This window comes from Nycticebus coucang, chromosome 3 (assembly GCF_027406575.1).
Source record: "Nycticebus coucang isolate mNycCou1 chromosome 3, mNycCou1.pri, whole genome shotgun sequence".
Classification (NCBI taxonomy): Eukaryota; Metazoa; Chordata; class Mammalia; order Primates; family Lorisidae; genus Nycticebus; species Nycticebus coucang.
This window is the reverse complement of record NC_069782.1, coordinates 161,033,807-161,059,285: the sequence shown is the minus strand read 5'-3', so window position 1 is coordinate 161,059,285 and position 25,479 is coordinate 161,033,807. Positions and strand designations below refer to the sequence as shown.

Below are 25,479 nucleotides of genomic sequence, written 5' to 3'. Positions count from 1 at the left end.
GTTAGAAATGACAGAAGGGGGATTTAAAATATAGATGATGAAAACAATGAAGGAAATTGCTGAGGAAGTGGAAAACAATCAAAAAAACAATTAAGGAAATTGCTGAGAAAGTGGAAAATAACCAAAAGGAAATCCAAAAACAATCAAATAAGAGATGAATGATATGAAGAATATAGAAAGGATATAGCAGAGCTAAAGGAACTGAAGCAGACAACTAGGGAACTGAAAGATGCAATAGAAAGTATCAACAACAGATTAGACCATGCAGAAGAAAGAATCTCAGAGGTAGAGGATAAAGCTTTTGAGATAACTCAGATAGTTAAAGAGGCAGAAAAGAAGAGAGATAAAGAAGAATATTCACTGACAGAATTATGGGACTTTATGAAGTATTCAAACATACAAGTTACAAGTATCCCAGAAGGGGAAGAAGAATGCCCCAGAGGAATGGAAGCCATTCTAGAGAATATTATAAATGAAAATGTTCCAAATATCACCAAAGATTCTGACATACTCCTTTCAGAGGGATATCGCCCCCCTGGTCACCTCAACTCAAATAGAACTTCTCCAAGACACATTGTGATGAATTTATCTAAAGTCAAGACAAAAGAAAAGATTTTGCAAGCTGTCAGGTGTAAGCGACAACTGACCTACAGGGGCAAATCTATCAGGGTGACCATGGACTTCTCTAATGAAACTTTTCAAGCCAGAAGACAATTGTCATGTATGTTTAATCTATTTAAACAGAACAATTTCCAACCCATAATTCTATATCCTGCTAATCTAAGCTTTAAAATTGATGGAGAAATCAAATCTTTCACTGATATGCAAACATTGAGGAATTTTGCCACAGCAAGACCAGCTTTAGGGCTGACTGGAGGCAGCCTCCGACATAGGCTCCTGTCCAGAGGGTATCCGATTGAGCTGAAGACAGGAAGCCCAGCCAAGAGAAAAGAGAGATAACTACAGGTCACCCTTGCTGAGGCAAGCTGCAATTCCAAGACAGCAATCTCCAGGTACAAAACTCAACCAAAAGGAAAAATGCCCGACCCCTCCCCCAAGAAAGCTGTGGGTTCTTTTTTCCTTTTCCTTTCGCCCTTTGTTTGCTCCTGTGAGATTTCTACAGGCAAGTAGTGAACTGAGGATCTCTTGTCTCAACCCACGGGTGAGAGCAGTAAGAAGTGGGGACTACTTCCTCCAGAGGGACCCTGTGGTGACTCTGAACATTCTCTTACCAGGCATTAAAATTGAACTTACATTTTCCCTGCCATTCTGAACTTTCAGTCCACCCTTCCCCCATAACCAGATAAACCAGATCCCTAACCCCTGCAGAGACTGAGGGAGGAGGCTCATGAGCAGCACCCCGCCCCCAGCCTGCCTGACTGAGTACCCCGTCCCCACCCCATTGGTCCCCTGCTCCCTCCCTGTTTCCAAGCCGCACCTTGCCCCCGGTGCCCTCCCTGCCTCTGCACCACACCCCACCTGCCCAGAGACCATCGAGGCCTTGCACCACACCACACCCAGCAGGAGACCACTGAGGCCACTCTGCACCCCACCCACCCAGACCGCCGAAGCTGTGCACTGCGCCCACCCAACCAGATTCGCCAGTGGAGTAGTGTTCTTGCTGAAGTCACCAAGTGCTAGATACTGCCAGAATTGTGTGCAGTGTACCCTGCCCTGCTGCCAGATCTGTGTGCAGCATGCTTCTAGAGCTGCTCCTATAGCCAGAATTCTCTGGCTTTGACAGTGACAGTGGAACTGTGCAGGGGCACTTCCCACAAAGATCCAGCAACAATAGAGTGATCATGCCGGGGTCTAATCTTGGAGAAACCCCCCCCCCAACTCTATGCACTGCCAGAGGAAACCAAAAGTCACTCTATAGGGATACTGGTGCTACAGAGCAGCGGGGCAAAGGCACGGTGGCTGAGGGAAATAAGCATTTGCAGGCCTGGTACCCCCAGGATTAGACTGAGCTCAAGTGGAACACTCGCCAGTGGAAATTGAACACCCGAGGCAGGCAGGCCTCAGTTCCCCCAGCTGGCTGGTAGCCAAGGGCAGTGGCCAGGCCTTCAGGGCATTGACCTTCCTTTGACTCTTCCTTTGACAGGCACTAAGCCCTGGCACTTTGCATTATTGGAGGAAACAGGACTGCAGCCCTGTGGGATCACCAGTGATTGGGCATGAAAAAGGAACAAGGTGGAGAAAGAGACTCAGCCCCCTGTTCCTACTGTGCTACTGGGCGGGCCTTTCTGACTCCATAGAGCACCAGAGAGAGCCAAATCTGAGCAGCCAGTGGATCTCTGCTATCTAGCTGCTGAAGACAAAGCTTTTGAACGCTCCCAAACACTCAAAGAGGAAATAAAGTCAAGAACAAAAACGGATCATTCTCTCAGAGAGCCCTGGGATAATTCAAAGAGGTCTAATATTTGCCTTATAGGACTACCTGAAAGTGATGAGGTTGCTGCGAAAGATACAGATGCTTTGCTTCATGAAATAATTAAAGAGAATTTTCCACACATGCCCAGAGATTCTGAAATTCAGATAGCAGACAGTTTCAGAACACCAGCACAACTCAACCTGAATAAAAATTCTCAGAGACACATTATAATTAATTTCACTATATTTAATATGAAGGAGAAAATTCTGAAAGCCATAAGATGTAAGAAAACCATTACATACAAGGGGAAGAGCATTAGAATGACTGCAGATCTCTTCACTAAAACCTTTCAAGCTAGAAGAGGGTGGTCATCGACTTTTAATCTCCTTAAACAAAATAACTTTCAACTGAGGATCCTGTATCCAGCTAAACTGAGTTTCATCCATGATGGAGAAATTAAATACTTTAATGACATTCACATGTTGAAGAAATTTGCCATAACTAAATCAGCTCTTCAGGAAATTCTCAGACCTATTCTCCATAATGAACAACACAATCCTCCACCACCAAAGTAAAATCACTCAGAAACTTTTGATGAATTTCTAACTTCCATCATGGCAAAAGGATAAAAAAATGTCCACTAGACTTCTGAAAAACTCAGTACCCAAAACTCTGTTGGGTTTATCATTACTCTCAATTAATGTGAATGGCTTACATTGCCCTCTAAAGAGATACAGGTTGGCTGACTGGATACAAAAACTCAGGCCAGACATCTGCTGAATTCAAGAATCTCACCTTACCTTAAAAGATAAACATAGACTCAGGGTGAAGGGATGGTCATCTATAATTCAGGCAAATGGAAATCAGAAAAAAGCAGGTGTTGCAATTTTATTTGCAGATACAATAGGCTTTAAACCAATAAAAGTAAGAAAAGACAATGATGGTCACTTCTTATTTGTTAAGGGCAACACTCAACAGGAAGAGATTTCAATTATTAAGATTTATGCACCCAACCAGAATGCACCTCAATTTATAAGAGAAACTCTGACATGAGCAACTTGATTTCCCCCAGAATCATAATTGTTGGAGACTTTAACACTCCTCCAGCAGTGTTTGGATAAATCCTCAAAAAAGAAGCTAAGCAAAGAAATTTTAGAATTAAAGTTAACCTTTCAACATTTGCATCTAATAGACATCTATAGAACATTTCATCCTAACAAAATCAAATACACATTCTTCTCATCAGCCCATGAATCATCCTCCAAAATTGACCACATCTTAGGTCACAAGTCCAACCTCAGCAAATTTAAAAGAATAGAAATCACTCCTTGTATTTTCTCGGACCACCACGGAATAAAAGTTGAACTCAGTAACAACAGAAATCTCCACATGCATACAAAAACATGGAAACTAAATAACCTCATGCTGAACAATAGCTGGGTCATAGATGAGATTAAGAAAGAAATTACCCATTTTTTGGAATAAAACAATAATGAAAAAACAAACTATCAGAACCTCAAGGATACAGCAAAGGCAGTCCTAAGAGGAAAATTTATAGCATTGCAAGCCTTCCTCAAGAGAACAGAAAGAGAGGAAGTCAATAACTTTGGGACATCTCAAGCAACTGGAAAAGGAAGGACTTTCCAACCCTAAACCCAGCAGAAGAAAAGAAATAGCTAAAATTAGAGCAGAACTAAATGAAATTGAAAACAAAATAATCATACAACAGATCAACCAAAGAGTTGGTTTTTTGAAAAGGTCAATAAAATAGATAAAAGTAGAAGGTTAAAATCCCTAATTTCATCAATCAGAAACGATAAAGGCCAAATAACAACAGAATCCTCAGAAATTCAAAAAATCCTTAATGAATACTACATAAAACTCTACTCTCAGAAGTATGAAAATTTGAAGGAAATAGATCAATACTTCGAAATATGCCACCCTCCTAGACTAAGCCAGAAAGAAGTGAAAATGTTGAACAAGCCTATAACAAACTCTGAAATAGCATCAACTATAAGAAATCTCCCCAAAAAGAAAAGCCCAGGACCAGATGGCTTCACATCAGAATTCTACCAAACCTTTAAAGAGGAACTAGTACCTATATTACTTAATCTTTTCCAAAACATACAAAAAGAAGGAATACTTCCCTACTCATTCTATGAAGCAAATATCACCCTGATACCCAAACCAGGAAAAGACCCAATAAGAAAAGAAAATTATAGACCAATATCTCTAATGAATATAGATGCAAAAATATTCAATAAGATCCAAACAGAATCCAACAACACATCAAACAAATTATACACCACAACCAGGTGAGTTTCATCCCAGGGTCCCAAGGATGGTTCAATATACGTAAATCCATAAATATAATACATCACATAAACAAATTAAAAAACAAAGACCATATGATTCTCTCAATTGATGCAGAAAAAGCTTTTGACAATATCCAGCATCCTTTCTTGACCAGAACACTTAAGAAAATAGGTATAGAAGGAACATTTCTTAAACTGATAGAGGCCATCTACAACAAACCCACAGCCAGTATCATAGTGAATGGAGTAAAATTGAAATAATTTACTCTCGGATCAGGAACCAGGGAAGGATGCCCACTGTCTCCACTGCTTTTTAACATTGTAATGGAAGTCTTAGCCACTGCAATCAGGCAAGAGAAGGCAATCAAGGGGATCCAAATAGGACCAGAAGAGATCAAATTGTCACTCTTTGCAGATGATATGATTACATATCTGGAAAATCCCAGGGAATCAACTACAAAACTCTTAGAAGTGATCAAGGAATATAGTAACGTCTCAGGATACAAAATTAACATTCATAAATCTGTAGCCTTTATATACACCAACAATAGTCAAGGGGAAAAAACAATCAAAGATTCTATTCCCTTTACGATAGTGTCAAAGAAGATCAAATATCTGGGAGTGTTATCTAAGGACGTGAAAGATCTCTATAAAGAGAACTATAAAACTCTGAGAAAAGTAATAGCTGAAGATGTTAACAAATGGAAAAATTTACCATGCTCATGGCTGGGAAGAATCAAGATTGTTAAAATGTCTATACTACCTAAAGCAATTTACAGATTTAACACGATCCTTATTAAAGCACCTCTCTCACATTTTAAAGACCTGGAAAAATTAGTACTTCATTTTATATGGAAACAGGAAAAACCTTGAGTAGCCAAGACATTACTCGGAAACAAAAACAAATCAGGAGGAATCATGCTTTCAGACTTCAGGCTACATTATAAATTGATAGTGATCAAAACAGCATGGTCCTAGCACAAAAATAGAGAGGTAGATGTATGGAACAGAATTGAAGATCAAGAGGTGAACCCAGACACTTATTGTCATTTGATTTTCAATAAGCCTATTAAAAATATAAATTGGGAGAAAGATTCCCTATTCAATAAATGGTGCTGGATGAATTGGCTGGCAACTTGTAGAAGAAACTGGACCCACACCTTTCTCCTCTAACAAAAATTGACTCTCACTGGTTAAAGGACTTAAACTTGACATGAAACTATAAATATTCTTAGAGAGAGTGCAGGGGAAACACTTGAGAAAATTGGCCTGGGAGAATACTTCAGGAGGAAGACACCCCAGGCAATTGAAGCAACATCAAAAATACATTACTGGGATCTGATCAAATTAAAAAGCTTCTGCACTGCCAAGAACACACTAAGAAAGCAAATAGACAGCCCTCAGAATGGGAGAGGATTTTTGCAAGTTATACTACTGACAAAAGTCTAATAACCAGAATCCACAGAGAACTCAAACTTATTACTAAGCAAAAAACAAGTGATCACTGTGGGCAAGAGACATGAACAGAAGCTTCTCTGAAGACAGGTGCATGGCCTACAGACACATGAAAAAATGCTCATCATCTTTAATCATCAGAGAAATGCAAAGCAAAACTACTCTGAGATACCATCTAACTCCAATAAGAGTAGCCCACATCACAAAATCCCAAAACAACAGATGTTGGCATGGATGTGGAGAAAAGGGAACACTTCTGCACTGCTGGTGGGAATGCAAGCTAGTACGTTCCTTTTGGAAGGAAGTTTGGAGAACACTCAGGGATCTAAATGTAGACCTGCTGTTTGATCCTGCAATTCCTCTTCTAGGTGTATATCCAAAGGACCAAAAATCATTTGGCAATAAAGATATTTGCACCAGATTGTTCATTGCAGCTCAATTCGTAATTGCCAAGTCATGGAAGAATCCCAAGTGCCCATCGACCCATAAATGGATTCATAAATTGTGGTATATGTATACCATGGAATATTATGCAGCAGTAAAAAAAATGGAGACTTTACCTCCTTTATGTTTACACGGATGGAGCTGGAAAATATTCTTCTTAGCAAAGTATCTCAGGAATGGGAAAAAAAGTATCCAATGTACTCAGTACTACTGTGAAACCAATTTATAATAACTCACACTTGCATATGAAAAATGAAACACAACTTTAGGCTATGATGAAGGAGGGAAGAGGAGATCAAGGGATGGGGAGGGGGTTAGAAGGACAGGAGGGGATAGTAGGGGGACCACAACTATGGAGCACATTGCAAGTACAAGTTGGTTCTATCATGTGTAGAACACAAATGTCCTATGCTATAATTGGGTAAATCAGATGAAAGCTATGCTGATTAGTATGATGTAAGCACTCCAATTTGTACAAATAATCAACACACTGAAATGGGCATAAAGGTATTTATGATCTATGTACAAAAGACTTAATAAAAAAAAACTAGCTTTATAGGAAATATTTCAAACAGTTCTATACACTGACCTTCACAATGGACCTTCAGCAAAGTAAACACCCAGAAATTAAAGAACAGAACCTAGCTTCCACAATGATACAAAAGACAAAACTAAGCAATGGACTTTCCCAAAATAAGATGAATAGAACACTACCACACTTATCAATTATATCAATAAATGTCAATGGCTTGAATTCCCCACTGAAGAGACATAGATTGGCTGATGGGATTAAAAAACATGCACCATCCATTTTCTGTCTACAGGAAACACACCTCACATCAAAAGACAAATTAAAACTCAGAGTTAAGGGTTGGAAGTCAATTTTTCAGGCAAACAAAATTCAGAAGAAAAGAGGGGTTGCAATCTTATTTTCAGATACATGTGGATTTAAGTTCAAGGGAAAAAATACAATAAGAAGACATTTCAATTCTAAATATTTATGCACCCAATTTAAATGCTCCCAGATTTTTGAAACAGACCTTGCTTAGTCTGAGCAATATGATATCCTGTAACACCATGATAGCAGGGGACTTTAACACCCCTCTCTCAGAGCTGGACAGATACTCTAAACAGAAATTAAACAAAGATATTAGAGATTTAAATGAGACCCTAGAACAACTGTGCTTGATACACGTATATAGAACACTCCATCCCAAAGATAAATAATATACATTCTTCTCATCGTCCCATGGAACATTCTCCAAAATTGATCATATCCTAGGACACACAAAAAAAACCTCAACAGAATCAAAAAAATTGAAATTTTACCTGGCACCTTCTCAGACCACAAGGCACTAAAAGTGGTACTCAACTCCAACAAAAACGCCCAACCTCACACAAAGGCATGGAAGTTAAACAACCTTATGCTGAATGACAGTTGGGTGCAGGAAGAAATAAAAAAGGAAATCATTGATTTCCTTGAGTGTAACAGCAATGAAGACACAAGCTACCAAAGCCTATGGGGTACAGCAAAAGAAGTCCTGAAAGGAAAATTTATCACTTTAGAAGCCTATTTTCAAAAAACAGAAAGAGAGCGCATCAACAAACTCACAAGCCATCTTATGGAATTGGAAAAAGAAGAACAATCTAAGCCTAAACCCAGCAGAAGAAAAGAAATCTCCAAAATTAAATAAGAGATTAATGAAATTGACAACAAAAGAATCATTCAGAAAATTAATGAAACAAGGAGTTGGGTTTTCTGAAAAAAATAAATAAAATAGATAAACCTTGGGCCAGACTAACTACAAATAAAAAAGTAAAATCTCTAGTAACCTCAATCAGAAATGATAAAGGGGAAATAACAACTGATGCCACAGAGATACAAGAGATTATCTCTGAATGCTACCAGAAACTTTATGCCCAGAAACTTGACAATGTGAAGGAAATGGATCAATATTTGGAATCACACTCTCTCCCTAGACTTAGCCCAGATGAAATTTCAAGCACTGAGTTCAAAGAAACAGTAAAAAAACTCCCAACAAAAAAATGCCCTGGTCTGGATGGCTTCACACCAGAATTCTATCAAACCTTCAAAGAAGAGCTTATTCCTATACTGCAGAAATTATTCCAAAATATTGAGGAATACAGAATCTTCCTCAACACGTTCTATGAAGCAAACATCACCCTGATACCAAAACCAGGAAAAGACCCAACTAAAAAGGAGAATTTCAGACCAATTTCATTAATGAATATAGATGCAAAAATTCTCAACAAAATCCTAGCCAATAGATTACAGCTTATCATCAAAAAAGTCATACATCATGATCAAGTAGGTTTCATCCCAGGGATGCAAGGCTGGTTTAATATACGTAAATCCATAAATGTTATTCACCATATCAACAGAAGCAAAAACAAAGCCTATATGATCCTCTCAATAGATGTAGAAAAAGCATTTGATAAAAACCACCATCCTTTTCTAATTAGAACACTGAAGAGTTTAGGCATAGGTGGCACATTTCTTAAACTGAAGCTACCTATGACAAACCCACAGCTAATATTTTACTGAATGGAGTTAAATACTGAAAGCTTTTCCACTTAGAAACTGGAATCAGACAAGGTTGTCCTCTGTCACCATTACTATTCAACATAGTGCTAGAAGTTCTAGCCAATACAATTAGGCAAGACAAGAAAATAAAGGGCATCCACATGGGAGGAGAGGTCAAACTCTCCCTCTTTGCTGACGACATGATCTTATACTTAGACAACCCCAAAGACTCAACCAGAAGATTCTTGGAAGTCATCAAAAAATTCAGTAATGTCTCAGGATATAAAATCAATGTTCACAAATCAGTTGCTTTTGTATATGCCAACAACAGCCAAGATGAGAGGTTAATTAAGGATACAACTCCCTTCACCATAGCCCCAAAGAAAATGAAATACTTAGGAATATACCTAACAAAGGAAGTGAAGGACCTCTATAAAGAAAATTATAAAATCCTAAGAAAGGAAATAGCAGAGGATATTAACAATTGGAAGAACATACCATGCTCATGGCTGGAAAGAATCAGCATTGGTAAAATGTCTATACTTCCCAGAGCAATCTACCAATTCAATGCCATCCCTATTAAAATACCAACATACTATTGTCAAGACTTGAAAAAACTGATTCTGTGTTTTGTATGGAACCAGTAAAAAAAACGTATAGCTAAGGCAGTTCTTAGTAATAAAAACAAAGCTGGGGGTATCAGCATACCAGATTTTAGGCTGTACTTCAAGGCCATAGTGGTCAAGACAACATGGTACTGGCACAAAAATAGAGACATAGATTTGGAATCAAATAGAAAACCAGGAAATGAAACCAACAACTTACAACCACCTAATCTTCAATAAACCAAACAACAACATCCACTGGGGGAAAAGACACCCTATTCAATAAATGGTGCTGGGAGAACTGGATATCCACATGTAAAAGACTGAAACTGGACCCGCACCTTTCTCAACTCACAAAAATTGATTCAAGATGGATAAAGGAGTTAAATTTAAGGCATGAAATGATAAAAAATCCTCAAAGAAAGAATAGGAAATACACTGGAAGATATCAGCCTGGGGAAAGATTTTATGAGGAAGACTGCCATGATAATAGCCAACAACAGGAATAATAAACAAATGGGATTTAATTAAACTGAAAAGCTTCTATACAGCTAAGGAGACAACAACCAAAGCAAATAGACAACCTACCCAATGGGTGTGGGGTGACAGAGCTCCCCACATAAAGCACATAAAGTGAGCCTGGTAAGGGCTAATTGGCTTTTGCTAACACAGAAGCAGCTTTTGCAAACAGCAAATAGGCTGGACAGAGGGCTGGGCTCCCCTGAGCATACACGGAGTGTGTTTCCATGGAAACAAAAAATTTCCAGAAACAATGGTTGACATATGTGAAAACATTATGTCGCAGAGCCTTAAGGTCTTTGTGCTGTGGAGAAACCAAGCCATAAATTTAAACCGGGTAAATTGAATGTGCTTATGAGGAGTTTCACTTCCTCATTTCCCTTGCAGTTTCTGTATTATGTTTAATCAGATTTGTAGTTAGAGTTGACGCATGTCTGAGAGGAATGTAAAAAACAGAAGAAATTGTGTTAATGTGGAGATTTGATATTTACCCACAAGTTAATTTTAGATAGAGTAAGTTAGGTAAGATTTAGGTAATAATAAAGTTTATAGATTAAGTTTCTACGTGACCACCAACGTATATAAGGTGGCACAAAATAAAGTTTCTTTGCTACATGCCATCTTTTGTGTGTGTAGTCAATCATTCCTGGGCCCATCAACATTGCAGGAGCGAGCTCACATCTGTGGCAAAGCTGCTGACTCTCTCACATCTCCGATCATACAACAATGGGAAAGGATATTTGCATATTTTGAATCAGACAAAAGCTTAATAACTAGGATCTATATAGAACTTAATCCACAAGAAAAAACCAACAATCTCATACATCAATGGGGAAGAGAGATGAACAGAACCTTCTCTAAAGAAGACAGACAAATGGCTAGCAAACACATGAAAAAATGCTCATCATCCCTAATTATTAGAGAAATACAAATTAAAACCACCCTGAGATATCATCTAATCCCAGTGAGAATGGCCCATATCACAAAATCTCAAAACTGCAGATGCCGGCACAGACATGGAGAGCAAGGAACACTTTTACACTGCTGGTGGGACTGCAAACTAATACAACCTTTTTGGAAGGAAGTATGGAGAAACCTCAAAGAACTCAATCTAGACCTCCAATTTGATCCTGCAATCCCATTACTGGGCATCTATCCAGAAGGGAAAAAAAAAACTTTTATTATAAAGACACTTGTACTAGACTGTTTATCACAGCTCATTTTACAATCATTAAAATGTGGAAACAGCCTAAATGCCCCTCAACCCAGGAATGGATTGGCAAGCTGTGGTATATGTATACCATGGAATACTATTTAGCCATTAAAAAAATGGAGATTTTGCAGCATCTGCATTAACCTGGATGGAGGTGGAAAACATTATTCTTAGTGAAGCATCACAGGAATGGAGAAGCAAGAATCCTATGTATTCAACTTTGATATGAGGAAAATTGACAATTAATGACACGGTGGGGCATGGGGGAAGGGGAGACCAGAGAGAGAAGGAGGGAGGGGGTGAGGGAAAGGAAAAGAAAAAAAAAAAGAAAATAGTGACTAATTCTCACATAAACTGGATTTAATTTTGACCAAAGCACATTACTTGAACATTAATTTTTAATTCAACTCATTAATAAGTTGTTTAGGATATTGCATCCTCATTTATAAGTGAAATATGTTTGTAATTTCCCTTTATAATAATATTTTTTTCCAATTTTAATATCAGGTGTATCCAGATAAAGTAGAATGATTTTGAAGTAGTTCTTCCTTTTCTTTTTCTTTTTTTTTTCCTGTGGAGATACTTTATTCAATTTATTAATTTTCAAATTTGTTAATGTCTTTATTATGGACTTTCTTTTTTTTCTTATTGTTGGGGATTCATTGAGGGTACAATAAGCCAGGTTACACTGATTGCAATTGTTAGGTAAAGTCTAGTTCTTCTTTTTCTATTGTCTATAATATTTGGCATGATCTGTTTTTTGAAATTATCTTTTATTTTTATTTATAAATATTAGTTGTCTATTTTTTGAGACTTTGGAAAAAAATAAGAAGACAAAGTTAATTGATGACTCCATACTGAACCTCTGAGTCAAAGCATTCTATGATAAACATACTGTTATCTGACAATGTGAATGTTACTTTTTTGCATTATTATAATTATTGCTCAATATTTCGTTGCAGCAATTGTCTGATTTCTTTTCTGAATGTATTTATCTTCGTTCATTCTTTTTTTTTTTTTTTTTTTTTTTGTAGAGACAGAGTTTCACTTTATTGCCCTCGGTAGAGTGCCGTGGCATCACACAGCTCACAGCAACCTCCAAATCCTGGGCTTAGGTCATTCTCTTGCCTCAGCCTCCCGAGTAGCTGGGAGTACAGGCGCCCGCCACAACGCCCGGCTATTTTTTGGTTGCAGTTTGGCGGGGCTGGGTTTGAACCCGCCACCCTCGGTATATGGGGCCGGTGCCCTGCTCACTGAGCCACAGGCGCCACCCCTCTTCGTTCATTCATTACGAGGTTTTTGTTTCTAGTCCTTATCTTAAACATTGTTATTGTTATTAAATTTTAGGCCTTTTTAATTTTGTGAAGGCAAAAAGTGGAAACCAAAGAAACACATGTGTAGTATAGAGAAAATTTTAAGAAAACTAAATCTGAAAGAAAACCTTCTCAAAAAGAAACTGCAGGTCCAGATGGCTTCCCTAGTGAATTCTTGCAAACATTTAAGCAGAAATAAAACCAATGTAACATAAACTCTTGAAAACATTTTTTTAAAGGAAAGCATTTGTTCTAATTCTCATAAGACATGAATAATCCACATACTAAATATTAAACAGAAACATTGCAAAAAAAGAAAAAATATGCCACACCTATCTCTCTTTTACAAATTTTAAACATTGATGCAACAACATATTACCAGTTAGATTCCTGCAGTATCTGTAAATAATAATGTATTATGATAAAGTTGAGTTTTCTTAACCCAAGAAAACTGAAAGAAAATTTCTTTCAGATTTCAACATGTGAAAATCAATCAGTCTAGGTGACTACATTAACCAAAAAAAGGAAGAAAAATCAGGTAGCACTTGATACAGAAAAAGCATTTGATAAAAGTCAACACTTAAAGTAAAATACAAACCCCTTAGCAAGTGAGAGATAAAGTAGTTATTCCTTAATCTGATAAATGTCATCTACAAAAAGGGAACACTTTTTAATTTAACAGTGAAATATACTTAACGGTGAAATGAAATATGGGATGCTTTCACTCAGGTCACAAATGACACGTGACATCTGATGTCTACCTCTCTTCAACACTGGTCCTGATCCATGAAATAAGGCACAGAAGAAGAGGTTAAATATGTATTGTTTGGGAAAAAGAGGCTAAACCTGACATTCACAAATGACATAATACACGTGTGGAAAATCTGAAATAAATTTTGAAGTCACACAAGCAATGTCCAGAAAGAAGAGGAAGGCAGACGTCTACATTCTGACATGGAGAGTTTTCTAGCACACTGCTGGGTAGCAAAAGCCAGTTACAGAATATATATGAAGACATTATCATTTGTTTTTAAAAGCCACAAAACATAACAATGGATTTCTATATGTACTGTATTTGCTGCAGATGTACAGGAAACTTGAATGTTACATAGCATATCTGTCAACAGAAAATACCCCTTAAATTTTGTCAGAATGGCTTGAGGATATTGCACCAAAAGGAATGGGGGGGATGTCTTGTGAAATTCAGTCCAATTGTAAAAGAAATAAAGAACTGTTATTTTGCTGAAACTGTATACATGATCTTCAGGGTGCTTTATGGTGTCATCTCCTCCAGCGGAGACACAGCCTCATCATAACTCTCGTCGGGTGCAGACTGTTCATCTGTGATGCCAGACAACCCCCCTGAAACTGGCATAAGAGACACATGTTACCATATTGATACAACATGCAAACTGTCCCAAAAGCCACATATGGCAAGCCATGCTTGTCGTGGCCTATAAGATGTCCCTCTACTGAGATGCATAGAAATATCAACCAAAAAACACCTGACCGTGTTCAAAGCATCCCCACATTGGGGTATAGCCTGTAGCAGCAGCATGGGTAGTTCCATCTAGTTTTGTCCTGCTCACCCCACAGGTGTGGAAACAGGACTGAGTAAGCCATGCCATGTTAAAAGAGTGGCATTCCTATCTACCAGCCCCACAGATCCTAGCCCACCTCACCTGGCCTCTTCCCCCAGCACAGGCCCCTAGAATCAGGACTCCACCACCAAGTCTTCCCTCATTGGTTTGGTCCCACTGTCCCAGCCCAAGGGCTTCCCTGGCAATCACTAGCACTGGGGTAGGAGGCCTTCTCAACCAGGGTGTTCTGTGATCACCCTGGTAGTCAGATCCTACCTCCATTGCATACTGTGTTCAGCATCCAGAGCCCAAACCAGGTCTCAGTACCCAGGGGAAGGCACAAATCCACCTGAGGCTGCTGCAGCCATCCTTACCACATCCATCCTGACCATATCCCAGGCTCCTCACCCTGGTACTCATCCTGGGCTTCCATAATTTCTTCATACAATGCTGCTAGTGGCATTTCCCAGATGACTTCATAGGTGGCTTCTCCAGGAGATGCCTCGGACCTCCCCAGACCTGAGGCAGGGCAAGTGTAGTCACAGGCAGACCCACAGCATGGATGCTGAGCAGGGCAGGACAGCACCTTCAGGCAGGGACTCACTCAGGTAGGAGAAAGGTAGGGGCTCTGGGCTGGGACAGGCCATGGTAACAAGGCCAGGTTTTCAGTGCTCTCCCACCCTGACCACCTCCCTCACCAGTAGAGCCCCAATGTGGAGTCTAAGGGGCACACTTCTAAGGATCAGCTCAGTGTCCCAGGGGCTGGAGGCTGACTCAAATGTCTAAGATACTTTGAGACTCAAATACCTTAAGGTATTTCAGACCAAATTGCATGGACCCCAATACTAGCTTAAAGTGCTTCTTTCTGCCACACTGGCTGTTGGGGTCAAGGTGGGCTTGTGCTTACCCATATGCTTGGCTTGTGTGATGAGAAGTAGGACACGGAAGGCAATGAGGCCCAGGAGGAGAAAAGCAAGAAGAGTTCCCAGGACAGCACTGACAGCCCTGAGCACATGACAGGACTCTGCAGCTGGCAAGGGATCTGGACGAGGGTCTGCAGAGGTAGAGGTCTTGAGCCTGCAGAATGGTCTCAAAGCCCACACCCTCAGGCTTGCCCTCATGGGGAGCATGTGAAATCAGAGGTGCTATGGGGCAAGCAACTGGTATCAGCTGAACAGGACACCCCAGAATTGGCTGCTCTCCCTAGGAGTGCAGGGTTCTGTCCTCATGAGACAATCTTCCCCCCTTTGTAAAACAGTGAGTGGCATGGTCCCAATACAGAGGCTTCAAGAGTTGCCCACAGCTGCCAGCCCTGCTAAAGGTATCACAAGGTGTGGATGTCTCACCTCTGCACAGAGAATGAGGTGCAACCAAATGAGTTGCACCTCATTTCCCGAAAGTGAACATGGACTGCAGGAAACACAGTAGAAAGATGAGAAAGGATAGTCCTACACCACCCACCACAACAAAAGAACATCAGAAAATCAGAAACCAACCCACTAAATCATGGGACTCGTTCCCTGAGTGTGGAAATAACAAAGACAAGAGTCAGGCCCAGGGACCACACCCAGTCTACAGTGCTGACGTCTTCGTACCATCTCTTGCCACTTCCTTCATTCACCTGAGCAACGTACAGCCGCATCCTCCTTGTGCGTGCAGTCTCCATGTCCCCACGGCTCAGCCTGGCACTCACTCAGGGACACCTCGCTGCCCCGGCACCCCACCTCATCCAGCCACACGGGTCCCGAGCCAGAGCCAAAGGCGGCCCCCCACAGCGCATTCACAGCCGGACCACAGCCCAGCTGCCGGCACACGACCTCCGCGTCCGCCAGGTCCCAAGAGTCGTCGCACACCGAGCCCCAGGAGTCCACGTGCCAAAGCTCCACGCGCCCAGAGCAGCTGTCCGAGCCCCCGCGCACACGCAGCGCTCCCTCCTCTGGAGAAGGGGGCTACGGTCACTGCCAGCACCAGACCGGGATGGGGACGAGGACAGGGAGGACAGGGGGCTACCTGGGCAGCTGAGTGTGGATGAGCAGTTCAGGCTCTCTCCAAGGTCCTGCGGAACTTCTGCCTTTTCTGTTTACAAAAGTAGGACCCATTCTTTATTTGCGAGCCTGGCGGCTTACAGTTTCTCAAACGTTTTTCTTTTCTTTATTCTTTCTTTCTCCCAAATAGAGGATTTCTGCTTGCTAAAGAAGAACGCTCTCCCTTTAAGCAAGGGACACCACACAGGCTGACTACTACTACTACCTGCGAGGGGTGAGGTGGGGGACGTTCCCTGCGCAGTCTCCCCCACCCCCCGAGGACGCCCAGGAAGCCCCGACGTCCTGCTTCCCCACCGGGGAGAGCTAGGAGTCTGAGGTGATTCCGGATGATCCCCACTCAGCTGAGAGCCTCAGGGCACGGACGGGACCACCACCACCCATGTGGTAAAGGGAAGGCTGATGCTTCCTCCCTCTGGAAAAGGGCCCTGCAGCCAACCAGGTGGGAGGGCCCTCAGCCAGCCCCCACCCGCACACATAAGCCCCACTCACCTGCACACAGGACCCACGCTTCCTCTCCGCTAGAGCAGGAATCCGGGTCCCAGGGGGCTGACGGGCACTGCCACACGGACCGATCATGCCTGTCCCTGCACTGAATGGAGGCCAGCCAGCGAGCCTCGGGGCCAGGCCAGCTCCCTGCCCCAGCCAGCAGCTGGCCTTGGGACCCACAGCCCAGATGCTCACACAGGAGCCCCAGGGAGGCTGCATTCAGGGTCTGGCAGACCCCACCCCAGGTCCCGTTGTAGAAAACTTCCAGCCGCCCTGCACACGGTCCGCTGTGGTTCCGTAGCCTCACATCCGTGAACTCTGCGGACAGAGAGGGTAGTCAGCAAGCCCAGCTCTTGGTGTGGGTGGGGACGACAGGGTGGACGGGCCGCACCGACCTGAACAGAAGACCCCAGCGTCCTCCTTGTGCCCGCAGTCGTGCTGGCCCCAGGCCCCCGATGGGCACTGCCACAGGGCAGACTCTTGGCCCTGGCATCCCAGTTCATCCAGCCAGATGAGCCCCGCGCCGGCCCCAAAATGGGCCGCCCCCGGGGCGCTGAGCGCGCGGCCGCAGCCCAGCTGCCTGCAGACCACGTGCGCGTCGCGCAGGTCCCAGGCATCATCACACACGGTACCCCACGCTCCCCGGTGGAACACCTCCACGCGCCCAGCACAGCGGCCCGGCCCTGCGGCTAGCCGCACCCGGAGGCTCCCTGCAGAGAGACCGACTCAGGGTTGCCCGGCCCGGGGGCGAGTGGAGGGGGTGGAGAGGGTGAAGGTGAGGGTGAGATATGGGGTTCCACACTCACCGGAACACACGACGCCCGCGTCCCGCGAAGTCCCCGCGGTCTCCCGCAGGGACACAGACAGGTTGCACTGGCCCAGGCACGTCTCGCTGCCCAGACAGCGCACGCGGCTCAGCCCCACAGGGATAGCCCGGCTCCCAGGAGCCGGCGCGTCATAGGCTCGCTCGGCGGCTCCGCACCGGATCTGCCCGCACACTACGCGTGCGCCGCGCACATCCCACGCATCATCCAGGACTCGGCCCCACGTGCCATTCAGGGAGACCTCCACGCGCCCATCACAGTGGCTCTGACCATCCCTCAGCCTCAGGGCGTGGGGGAGACCTGCTGAGGGGTACATGCTGGGGCCGCAGCGCATCGGGGGACTGACCACCACCCCAGGAAGAACCCGTCCAGTCTCATCTCACCCTTTGCCTCACAGCCTTGAGGCCGTACCCACCTGAACAGACTGTGGAAGCCGAGTTTCCTGGGGCACAGGCAGGGGCCCCCAGAGTGCTTGCTGGGCAGCTGAACAAATGGGGTTCTGTCCCCTCACAGTGAAATACGTCAGGCCAGATGGGAGCATCCCCATCCCCAAAATGGCCTCCTCCCGGCGTGGCCACGGCATTGCCACACTTGAGCTGGTGGCAGAGCACGGTGGCATCAGCCAAGTCCCAGTGGGCAGCACAGAGGGGTGCCCAGGCTCCCTCCACCTGGAGTTCCACGCGGCCCTCACAGCTGCTGCTGCCGTTGACCAGCCGAAACTCTGGGGGAGAAGGTGCAGGCAGTGTGGTTCCCAGACCCTCAGACATGCTGTGCTTGTTTTTGATGCCAAACACAGCCCACACCCCAGCCTTGGGAGGTCAGAAACCGGCAAGAAAACAGCACCGCCCAGTGATGTCACCAAAATTGGGCTGGGGAGCACCAACATTCATCCCTCCACTAAAGCATTGGGAAAACCCTCTCGATCAACTTTGTCAGTTTTCTGGAATGTAAGCAAACACAACAGGGGCTCTAACGGAAAGAAGTTGCCAAATATGGGTCCCACACAAGCAGGCAGTGCATTGCCAAGACAGAGTTTACACACCTGGCTAAGCAATGGGGGAGGGACCCAACACAGAATTGATGCACAAAGCCTGGGAGAATAATATGCTCCTCTAGTCAGGAAGAGCTATCTCTTTCAGAATGCTGGCTGACCAGTAAGTATGCTAACTGAGCAGAGACTCCCAAGGCCACAGGACAAAGAGTTTAGTGAAGCTGCTGAACAATTAAGTACGGTAACTACAAGCCTTGATGGGGAGAATCCTGATTTCCAAAGTTGCTACACTATAATGTTCAAATTTTCCAGTTTTATGTTTTAAAATATGAAGCAAACACCAAACCCAAAAAGGTACAGCTATTCACAGAGCAGAAAAACAATCAAAACCAGCCCCAAAGGAGCCCACTTGTCTGACTTACTAGAGGAAAGCATCAAGTCAGCTGTCTCAAATATGCTCAAAGAGCTAAAGGAAACCATGGTCAGTGAACTAATGGATGCCAGGACAACCATATCTCGCCAGATACAATATCAATAAAAGGACAAGAATTTCAAAATGAAAGAGCCAAAAGAAGCTCTGGAGCTGAAAAGCACAATATCTGACACTGAAATTTTTCTCAAGGGGTTCAAAAAAGGAACAATCAAGGAACTTGAAAATATGTCAATCAAGATTATCCAGTCTGAGGAACAGAAAGAAAAAAATAAAGAAAATTTAATAGAGCCTCAGATTTGTAGAACACCATCAAGCATACCAAGTCCTGAAAGCAGAGGAGAGAAAGGGACAGAGAGAACATTTGAAGAAATAATGCCAAAACTTCCCAGATTTGATGCAATGCTCAAATCTCAGATTTGATTCAATGCCTGAATCAAAATATCCTTTGCCAGCGTTCTGGAATGTCTCCAACAGAGAGGAACGCAGAGGAAGAGGAGGTTGCTGAATGTTTGTTCAAGAAGCAAGGAGTGACCCCAGGGAGAGCTGCATGTGCTCCCCCATGACCCACTTCCTTATCCAGCCAGAGCTCTGGGGAGCAGAACAATGTCTCAGATCTCACTCCCCAGAACTTACGCGCTAATGTACCTGGTTCTTAATGTGGACTTAAAGAAAAATCAGGGAAAGCCTGACTGTGAGAACCAAGAACAACACTAAAAAATGGCAGAGTAAGGAACCCCAAAGCTCCATCCTCCTGTGAAGCAATGAATAAGGTGGCAAAACTACAATAACCATAATTTTTGAAGCTGTAATATCCAGGAACAGCTGGAAAATAGTAAAGAAAGAAGTGGTAATAGTAAAGAAAGAAATTTGGTTTTGCATAAGTAAGTACTGAATGCTAATGCAAAGTTGGAAATTGTTTGCCTTAACACTGAAGATGTGCCCATCAACGAAGAGCTAATATGCAAAAGGTGGAAGCATTGTAGGTGTTTGTTGCTTGTGTTTTACTACAGGAATTTAAGTAAGTAAGTTTACTCACTACCTCAGCACTAAGCTAACAGGACCAAGACCTCAGTGGTCACATACAACAAAAAATAGCCTTTAAAAAAAGAATTTAGAAAAGTCACTAAGGGAAGAAATATGACCCACAAAAATCAATAATCACAAACAATGGGGATGAGGGTGAATTTGATTTCCAGAGCTTCCACACTGTAATAATTCAAAGTGTCCAGTTTCAACAAAATATATGAGAAATGCAAAGTAACCAGAGATTATAACACATTCACAGTGTAAAAAATAAACAGAACCTGTCCCTGAGGAAGCTAAGTCATCAGACCTACTAGACAAAGAATTTAAATATACTGTCTGCAATATGGTAATGAGCTAAACCACAATATCTCACCAAATGTGAAATATTAATAAAGAGATGTGAATCATAAAAGGAAATCAAATATAATCTCTAGTGCTTAAAAGTACAATAACTAAAGTGAAAAATTCACTAAATAAGTTAACAGCATTTTTTGAGAAGGCAAAAAATCGATGAATTTGAATATAAGTCAATTGAGATTATCCAGTCTGAGGAGAAAGGAAAAAAAGAATAATGGAAAATGAATATATCCCAAAGATTCATGGGATACTATCAAGTGTACCAACATAGACATAATGGAAGTCACATAAAGATAGGAGAAAGTGGTAGAGAAAATACTTGAAGAAAAAATAGTAAAAACATTCCAAGTTTATTGAAAAACATGAACCTACACATCTAAAAATCTTAGCAAACTTTAAGTAGACTATACTCAAAAATATCTACACTGACACAGACTATGGTCAAACTCCCAAAAGCCATATATAAAGAAAGCGTCTCGAAAGCAGCAAAAGAGAAGTGATTTGTTGTGTACAAGGGATCCTCAGTAACATTAACAGCTGATTCCTCATCAGAAACCGCGGAAACCTGAAGGTAGTGGGGTAATATACTTAAAATGCTTAAAGAAAAACTTGTCCCTCAAAAATTCTATATCTAGCAAAATTCTCCTTCAAAAATGAAGGAGAAATTAAAAGAAAAGCTGCAGAGATTCCCTGTTAGTAGAACTTTCCTACAAGTAATGGAAAAGGGTGTACTTCAGGCTGAAATAAAGAGACACCAGATAGTAAGTCAAAGCCATATGATTAATTGAGTAACAGTGATAAAGATAATTATATAGGAAAGATAGAGGCCAACAGTATTGTATTTTGGCTTGTTATTCCAGTTTACTTGTTCCTATATGTTTTAAAAGACAAATGCAGGAAATAATAATTATACATTGATGTTAATGGACACACAGGTATAAAGATGAAATTTGAGACTATTCTATAAGAGCAGATACTGTGTATATTATAGAAGCTAAGTTGGTTTTAAAACCAACTAGAATTTTGTAAATTTAGAATGTTACTTATAATTGCCAGGGGAACCAGTAGAGGTAAAAGTAAAAAAAAAAGAGAGAGAGAGAAGATAATGAAAATGATACACTATAAGAGCCAATTTAACACAAATGAAAGCAGCAATGTAGAAATCCAGGAACAAAAGGTCTTTTATAAGACCTATAAAACATATAGAAAACAAAAAGCAAGGGCGGCACCTGTGGCTTAAAGGAGTAGGGCGCCAGCCCCATATACTGGAGGTGGTGGGTTCAAACCCAGCACTGGCTAAAAACTGCAAAAAGAAAGAAAGAAAGAAAACAAAAAGCAAAATAACAGAAGTAGGTACAGTAGAACCCCCATAGCTGACCACCTCCCTACACTGACCATATCCTTAAGTTCACTTAATTTTCATAGACCAGATATGCACCACCTGTACTCAATGTAAATGCCTTATATTGACTGTCTTTGTATGACCAGTTTGTTACAGTCTCTTTGGTGGTCAACTTACAGAATTTCTACTGTACTTCCTTATTGGTAATCACTTTAATATAAAGAGATTAAGCTTGTGTAGTGGAGGTGGTATCAGTGGGAGCTGCAGTGAAGAGAGTTTGGCACCATGTCTCACACCATTTTGCTGGTACAGCCTACTAAGAGGCCAGAAGGCAGAACTTACACTGACTATGAATCTGTGAACAAATGCGTGGAAGGCATTTGTAAAATGTATGAAGAACATTTGAAGAGAATGGATCCCAATAGCCCCTCTATCACATACAATATCAGTCAGTTGTTTGATTTTATCAATGACCTGGCAGACCTCAGCTGTCTGGTTCACGGAGCCAATACCCAGACATACCAGCCTTATAACAAAGACTAGATTAAAAAGAAGATCTACATGCTTCTTAGTCAGCAGGCCCAACAGGCCGGGAAATAATTGAGTCAAAAACAGCAGGGGAGTGGGGGTCAGCTTGGAACACAGGTGTGTACAGCATGCTATAGTAGAAGTTTTGTATTATAGTAATCCTGTTTCCATTTTGTTACAAGATTGAAGATATTAGATGAAATGTGAGGCTCTTGTTCAATCTGAAACCCCCACTGCCCCCACTCTTTTTTTCTTTTTCTTTGTTTTTTTTTTACTTAAAAATTTTTATGATGATTTAGATGAAAGTTGTTCTTTGTCAGATAATATTGGTTCCAATCCTTCACATTGTTCATACCTGCTTAATGACCTTCACAATACTAACCTGTCTTCAGGATGGGGTGGGGGGTGGTAACAGTTTAGATATGTCCTTGAGATAAAGTCTTAGTGAAAAATAAATGTTGTTGAGTTAAATATATATATATATACACATATATATAGAGAGAAATTAAACCATATAATTAAATGATAGAAAATGATCTATGGATTTTTTTAAATAGTCCAAAGATGTGCTGTCTTCAATGAACACATTTTTCTTTTTATTGTTGATGATTCATTGCGGGTACAAGAAACCAGGTTACACTGATTGTGTTTGTTAGGTAAAGTCCCTCTTCTACTTGTTTCTTGCCCCCAAAATGTGTGTCACACACCACAGTCAACACATTTTGAATGAAAACACATAATTGGGTTGAAAGTGAAATGTTAGAAAAGAATACCCATGCAAACAGTCACCAAAACACAGCTGGAGTGGCTATACTAATATCTGACAAAATAGACTTAGCAATGGTTTTAATGTTTGTGTCCCTCCGAAATGTATGCTGGAACTTAATCCCAATGCAACAGTATTAAGAGGCGGAGCCTTTAGGAAGTTCTTAGGCCATAAGAGCTCCATCCTCTGTTTTGTATTAGTGCCTTTAAACAAGGGCTTGAGGGAAAGAGTTCCTCCTTTTTTCTCTGCCACTCTTCAACCATCTGAGGACACAGAGAAAGTACCATCTCAGTGGAACAGGCCCTCACCAGACACCAAATCTGCTAGTGCCTTGATCTTGGGTTTCCCAACCATCAGAATGCTCATAAATTTATGTCATCTACAAATTACCAAGTCTAAGGTATTTCATTATAGCAGCCCAAACAGACTAAGATAAACTTCAAGTAAAAAATCATTAGGAGGGAGAGGGAGGCAAGATGGCCAACTGAAACCAGCTTTCAGCAGAGGCTCCCATCCAGAGGGAGAAATAATGGCCAGAAATAACCCAATAAAGTGGAAGATTAGGAGCTGAACTGAGATAGATGATTGATAGGTTTGCAGCACCCCTGCTGCAACAAGCTGGGACTCCAAGGAAACAAATTTCACTTACAAAACCCATCCCAAAAAGGATGGGAATCCTCCCCCCACCCCCCACCAGGAGAGCAGCTTGAAGCAAGTAGAGAACAGAGGACCTTTTGTTTCACCAAAGGGGAGAGAACAACTGAGGGCCGGGACTCCCTCCATGGAGAGATACCACTGTAAGAGATACCACTGTAAGTCTCTTGCCTGCACCAAAAGTTGATCTAATATTTTCCCTACCTTCCTGAACTCCCAATCCACTTCTCCTTCCCTCTCCCGGCAGTCTGCAAGACTACCCCTTGCAAAATCTGGAGCATTTGGCAGATTTTTGCTAGGGCGGGGCACCTCATGAGCTGTGGGACAGTTGTGCTGAAACTATAACTTTAATAGTGGCGGGGAGTTACAAGGAGAGAGAGACTTGCCCCATGTTAGAAAGAGCATAGCTCGGGTTCCATGCTACTAACCACTGGGGACCACCGACCGGTGGCCACAGCAGGGACTCCCACCCAGCTCCTGTGACCTGCAGCACACGACGGTGACTCCCGCCAGGCTCCTATGACCCATGTGGCCCACAGTCAGTGACTCCCGCCTGGCTCCTGAGACTCATGGCCCACGGCTGGTAACTCCTGCCTGGCTCCTGTGACCTGTGGCCCATGGCTGGCAACTCCTGCCTGGCTCCTGTGACCCCTGAGGCCCCCGAGGCTGGTGACTCCACCCTCTGTCTTCCCACCCAGCTCCTGCAGCATGAGATGGGGGTTAGGGGCTCCACCCTTCAGTTCCCTGCCCTACTCCTGTGACCCTTGCTGCCAGTGGCAATGTCCTCCAGCTCCCTGCAGGCTCCTGTGACCTGGACACAGCAGTACCCCCAGACTGGAGGCACCACCCCCAACAGTGGCAGCACCACCCCTGATAGTGGTGGCAGCTCCACAGTCCCTCCCACTGGGGTCAAATTGAGCTGCCAGTGGACCCCAACCCCCCGCTGTCTACATGCTGAAGACCTTTTGAACGCTCCCACCTGATCCGTGTTTGTGTTGACTGGGACAATTGGTTTGGAACTCTTGACCTGGGCCCATCAAGGGAACAGGGACCAATCTTGAGCCAGGGATCCACCAAGGTTGTATCCAGGCTGTGTTGTTGTGGGAGTGTGGGATTCTCCCCTTACAGTTGTTGTGGGGTGGTGGGGAGGGGGTGTCTTAGTTGCTTATATCTCTCCACATCTAAGATTTCAGCCCAAAGCCACTGAGTCACTAGGATTGGACAGAGATTAGATGAATACAAGTCAGCACCATCTAGCCCCACCACGAAGGTGCCCAGAGCTTCAGGCAGTAGTTCTGAATGCAACCTTTGTAAAACTCTAATGGAAAAGCTGCAATCACCAGTCCCAGTTCTTTGGTAAAGGGCTGGTTAATTATAATTCCAGGAGCCCTCAATTCAATTTCACCTTGCCAGCTTCTCTAGCCAAATGGTGAAAAATAATCATGGGGTGGAATTAGCGGAAAAACTCTGGCAACATGAATAATCAGTGCAGATCAACTCCCCCAAGGAATGACAAAGGAGACACAACAGATGATCCCATTCATAAACAAATGGCTAAGACGTCAGAAATCGAATTCAGAATTTGGATTGCAAATAAGATTAACAGAAAGAAGGTAAAGATGGAATTAGAAATTCAAGGAGCAATTCAAAAGTTGTCTCAAGAA

The 25,479-nt window shown here is 42.5% G+C and overlaps 2 protein-coding genes across 2 annotated transcripts in view; one reads left to right on the top strand and one right to left on the bottom strand.

Moving 5' to 3' along the window:
* Positions 1-13,971: 13,971 nt before the first annotated feature.
* LOC128582422 (scavenger receptor cysteine-rich domain-containing protein SCART1-like) overlaps positions 13,972-25,479 on the bottom strand; it is a 34,055-nt gene continuing 22,547 nt past the window's right edge. Inside the window, exons 5-13 of the mRNA XM_053586332.1 lie at positions 18,134-18,439; positions 17,701-18,018; positions 17,290-17,604; positions 16,898-17,212; positions 16,374-16,439; positions 15,985-16,299; positions 15,271-15,417; positions 14,772-14,882; positions 13,972-14,151 (exon numbers count right to left, since the gene is read on the bottom strand). Of these exons, the coding sequence (XP_053442307.1) occupies positions 14,057-14,151; positions 14,772-14,882; positions 15,271-15,417; positions 15,985-16,299; positions 16,374-16,439; positions 16,898-17,212; positions 17,290-17,604; positions 17,701-18,018; positions 18,134-18,439 (1,988 nt within the window). The 3' untranslated portion in view covers positions 13,972-14,056. The remainder of the gene's footprint in view (positions 14,152-14,771; positions 14,883-15,270; positions 15,418-15,984; positions 16,300-16,373; positions 16,440-16,897; positions 17,213-17,289; positions 17,605-17,700; positions 18,019-18,133; positions 18,440-25,479) is intronic.
* LOC128582424 (enhancer of rudimentary homolog) lies at positions 22,153-22,410 on the top strand. The gene has a single exon (XM_053586335.1). It carries the CDS (start codon positions 22,153-22,155, stop codon positions 22,408-22,410), a length of 258 nt encoding a protein of 85 aa, XP_053442310.1.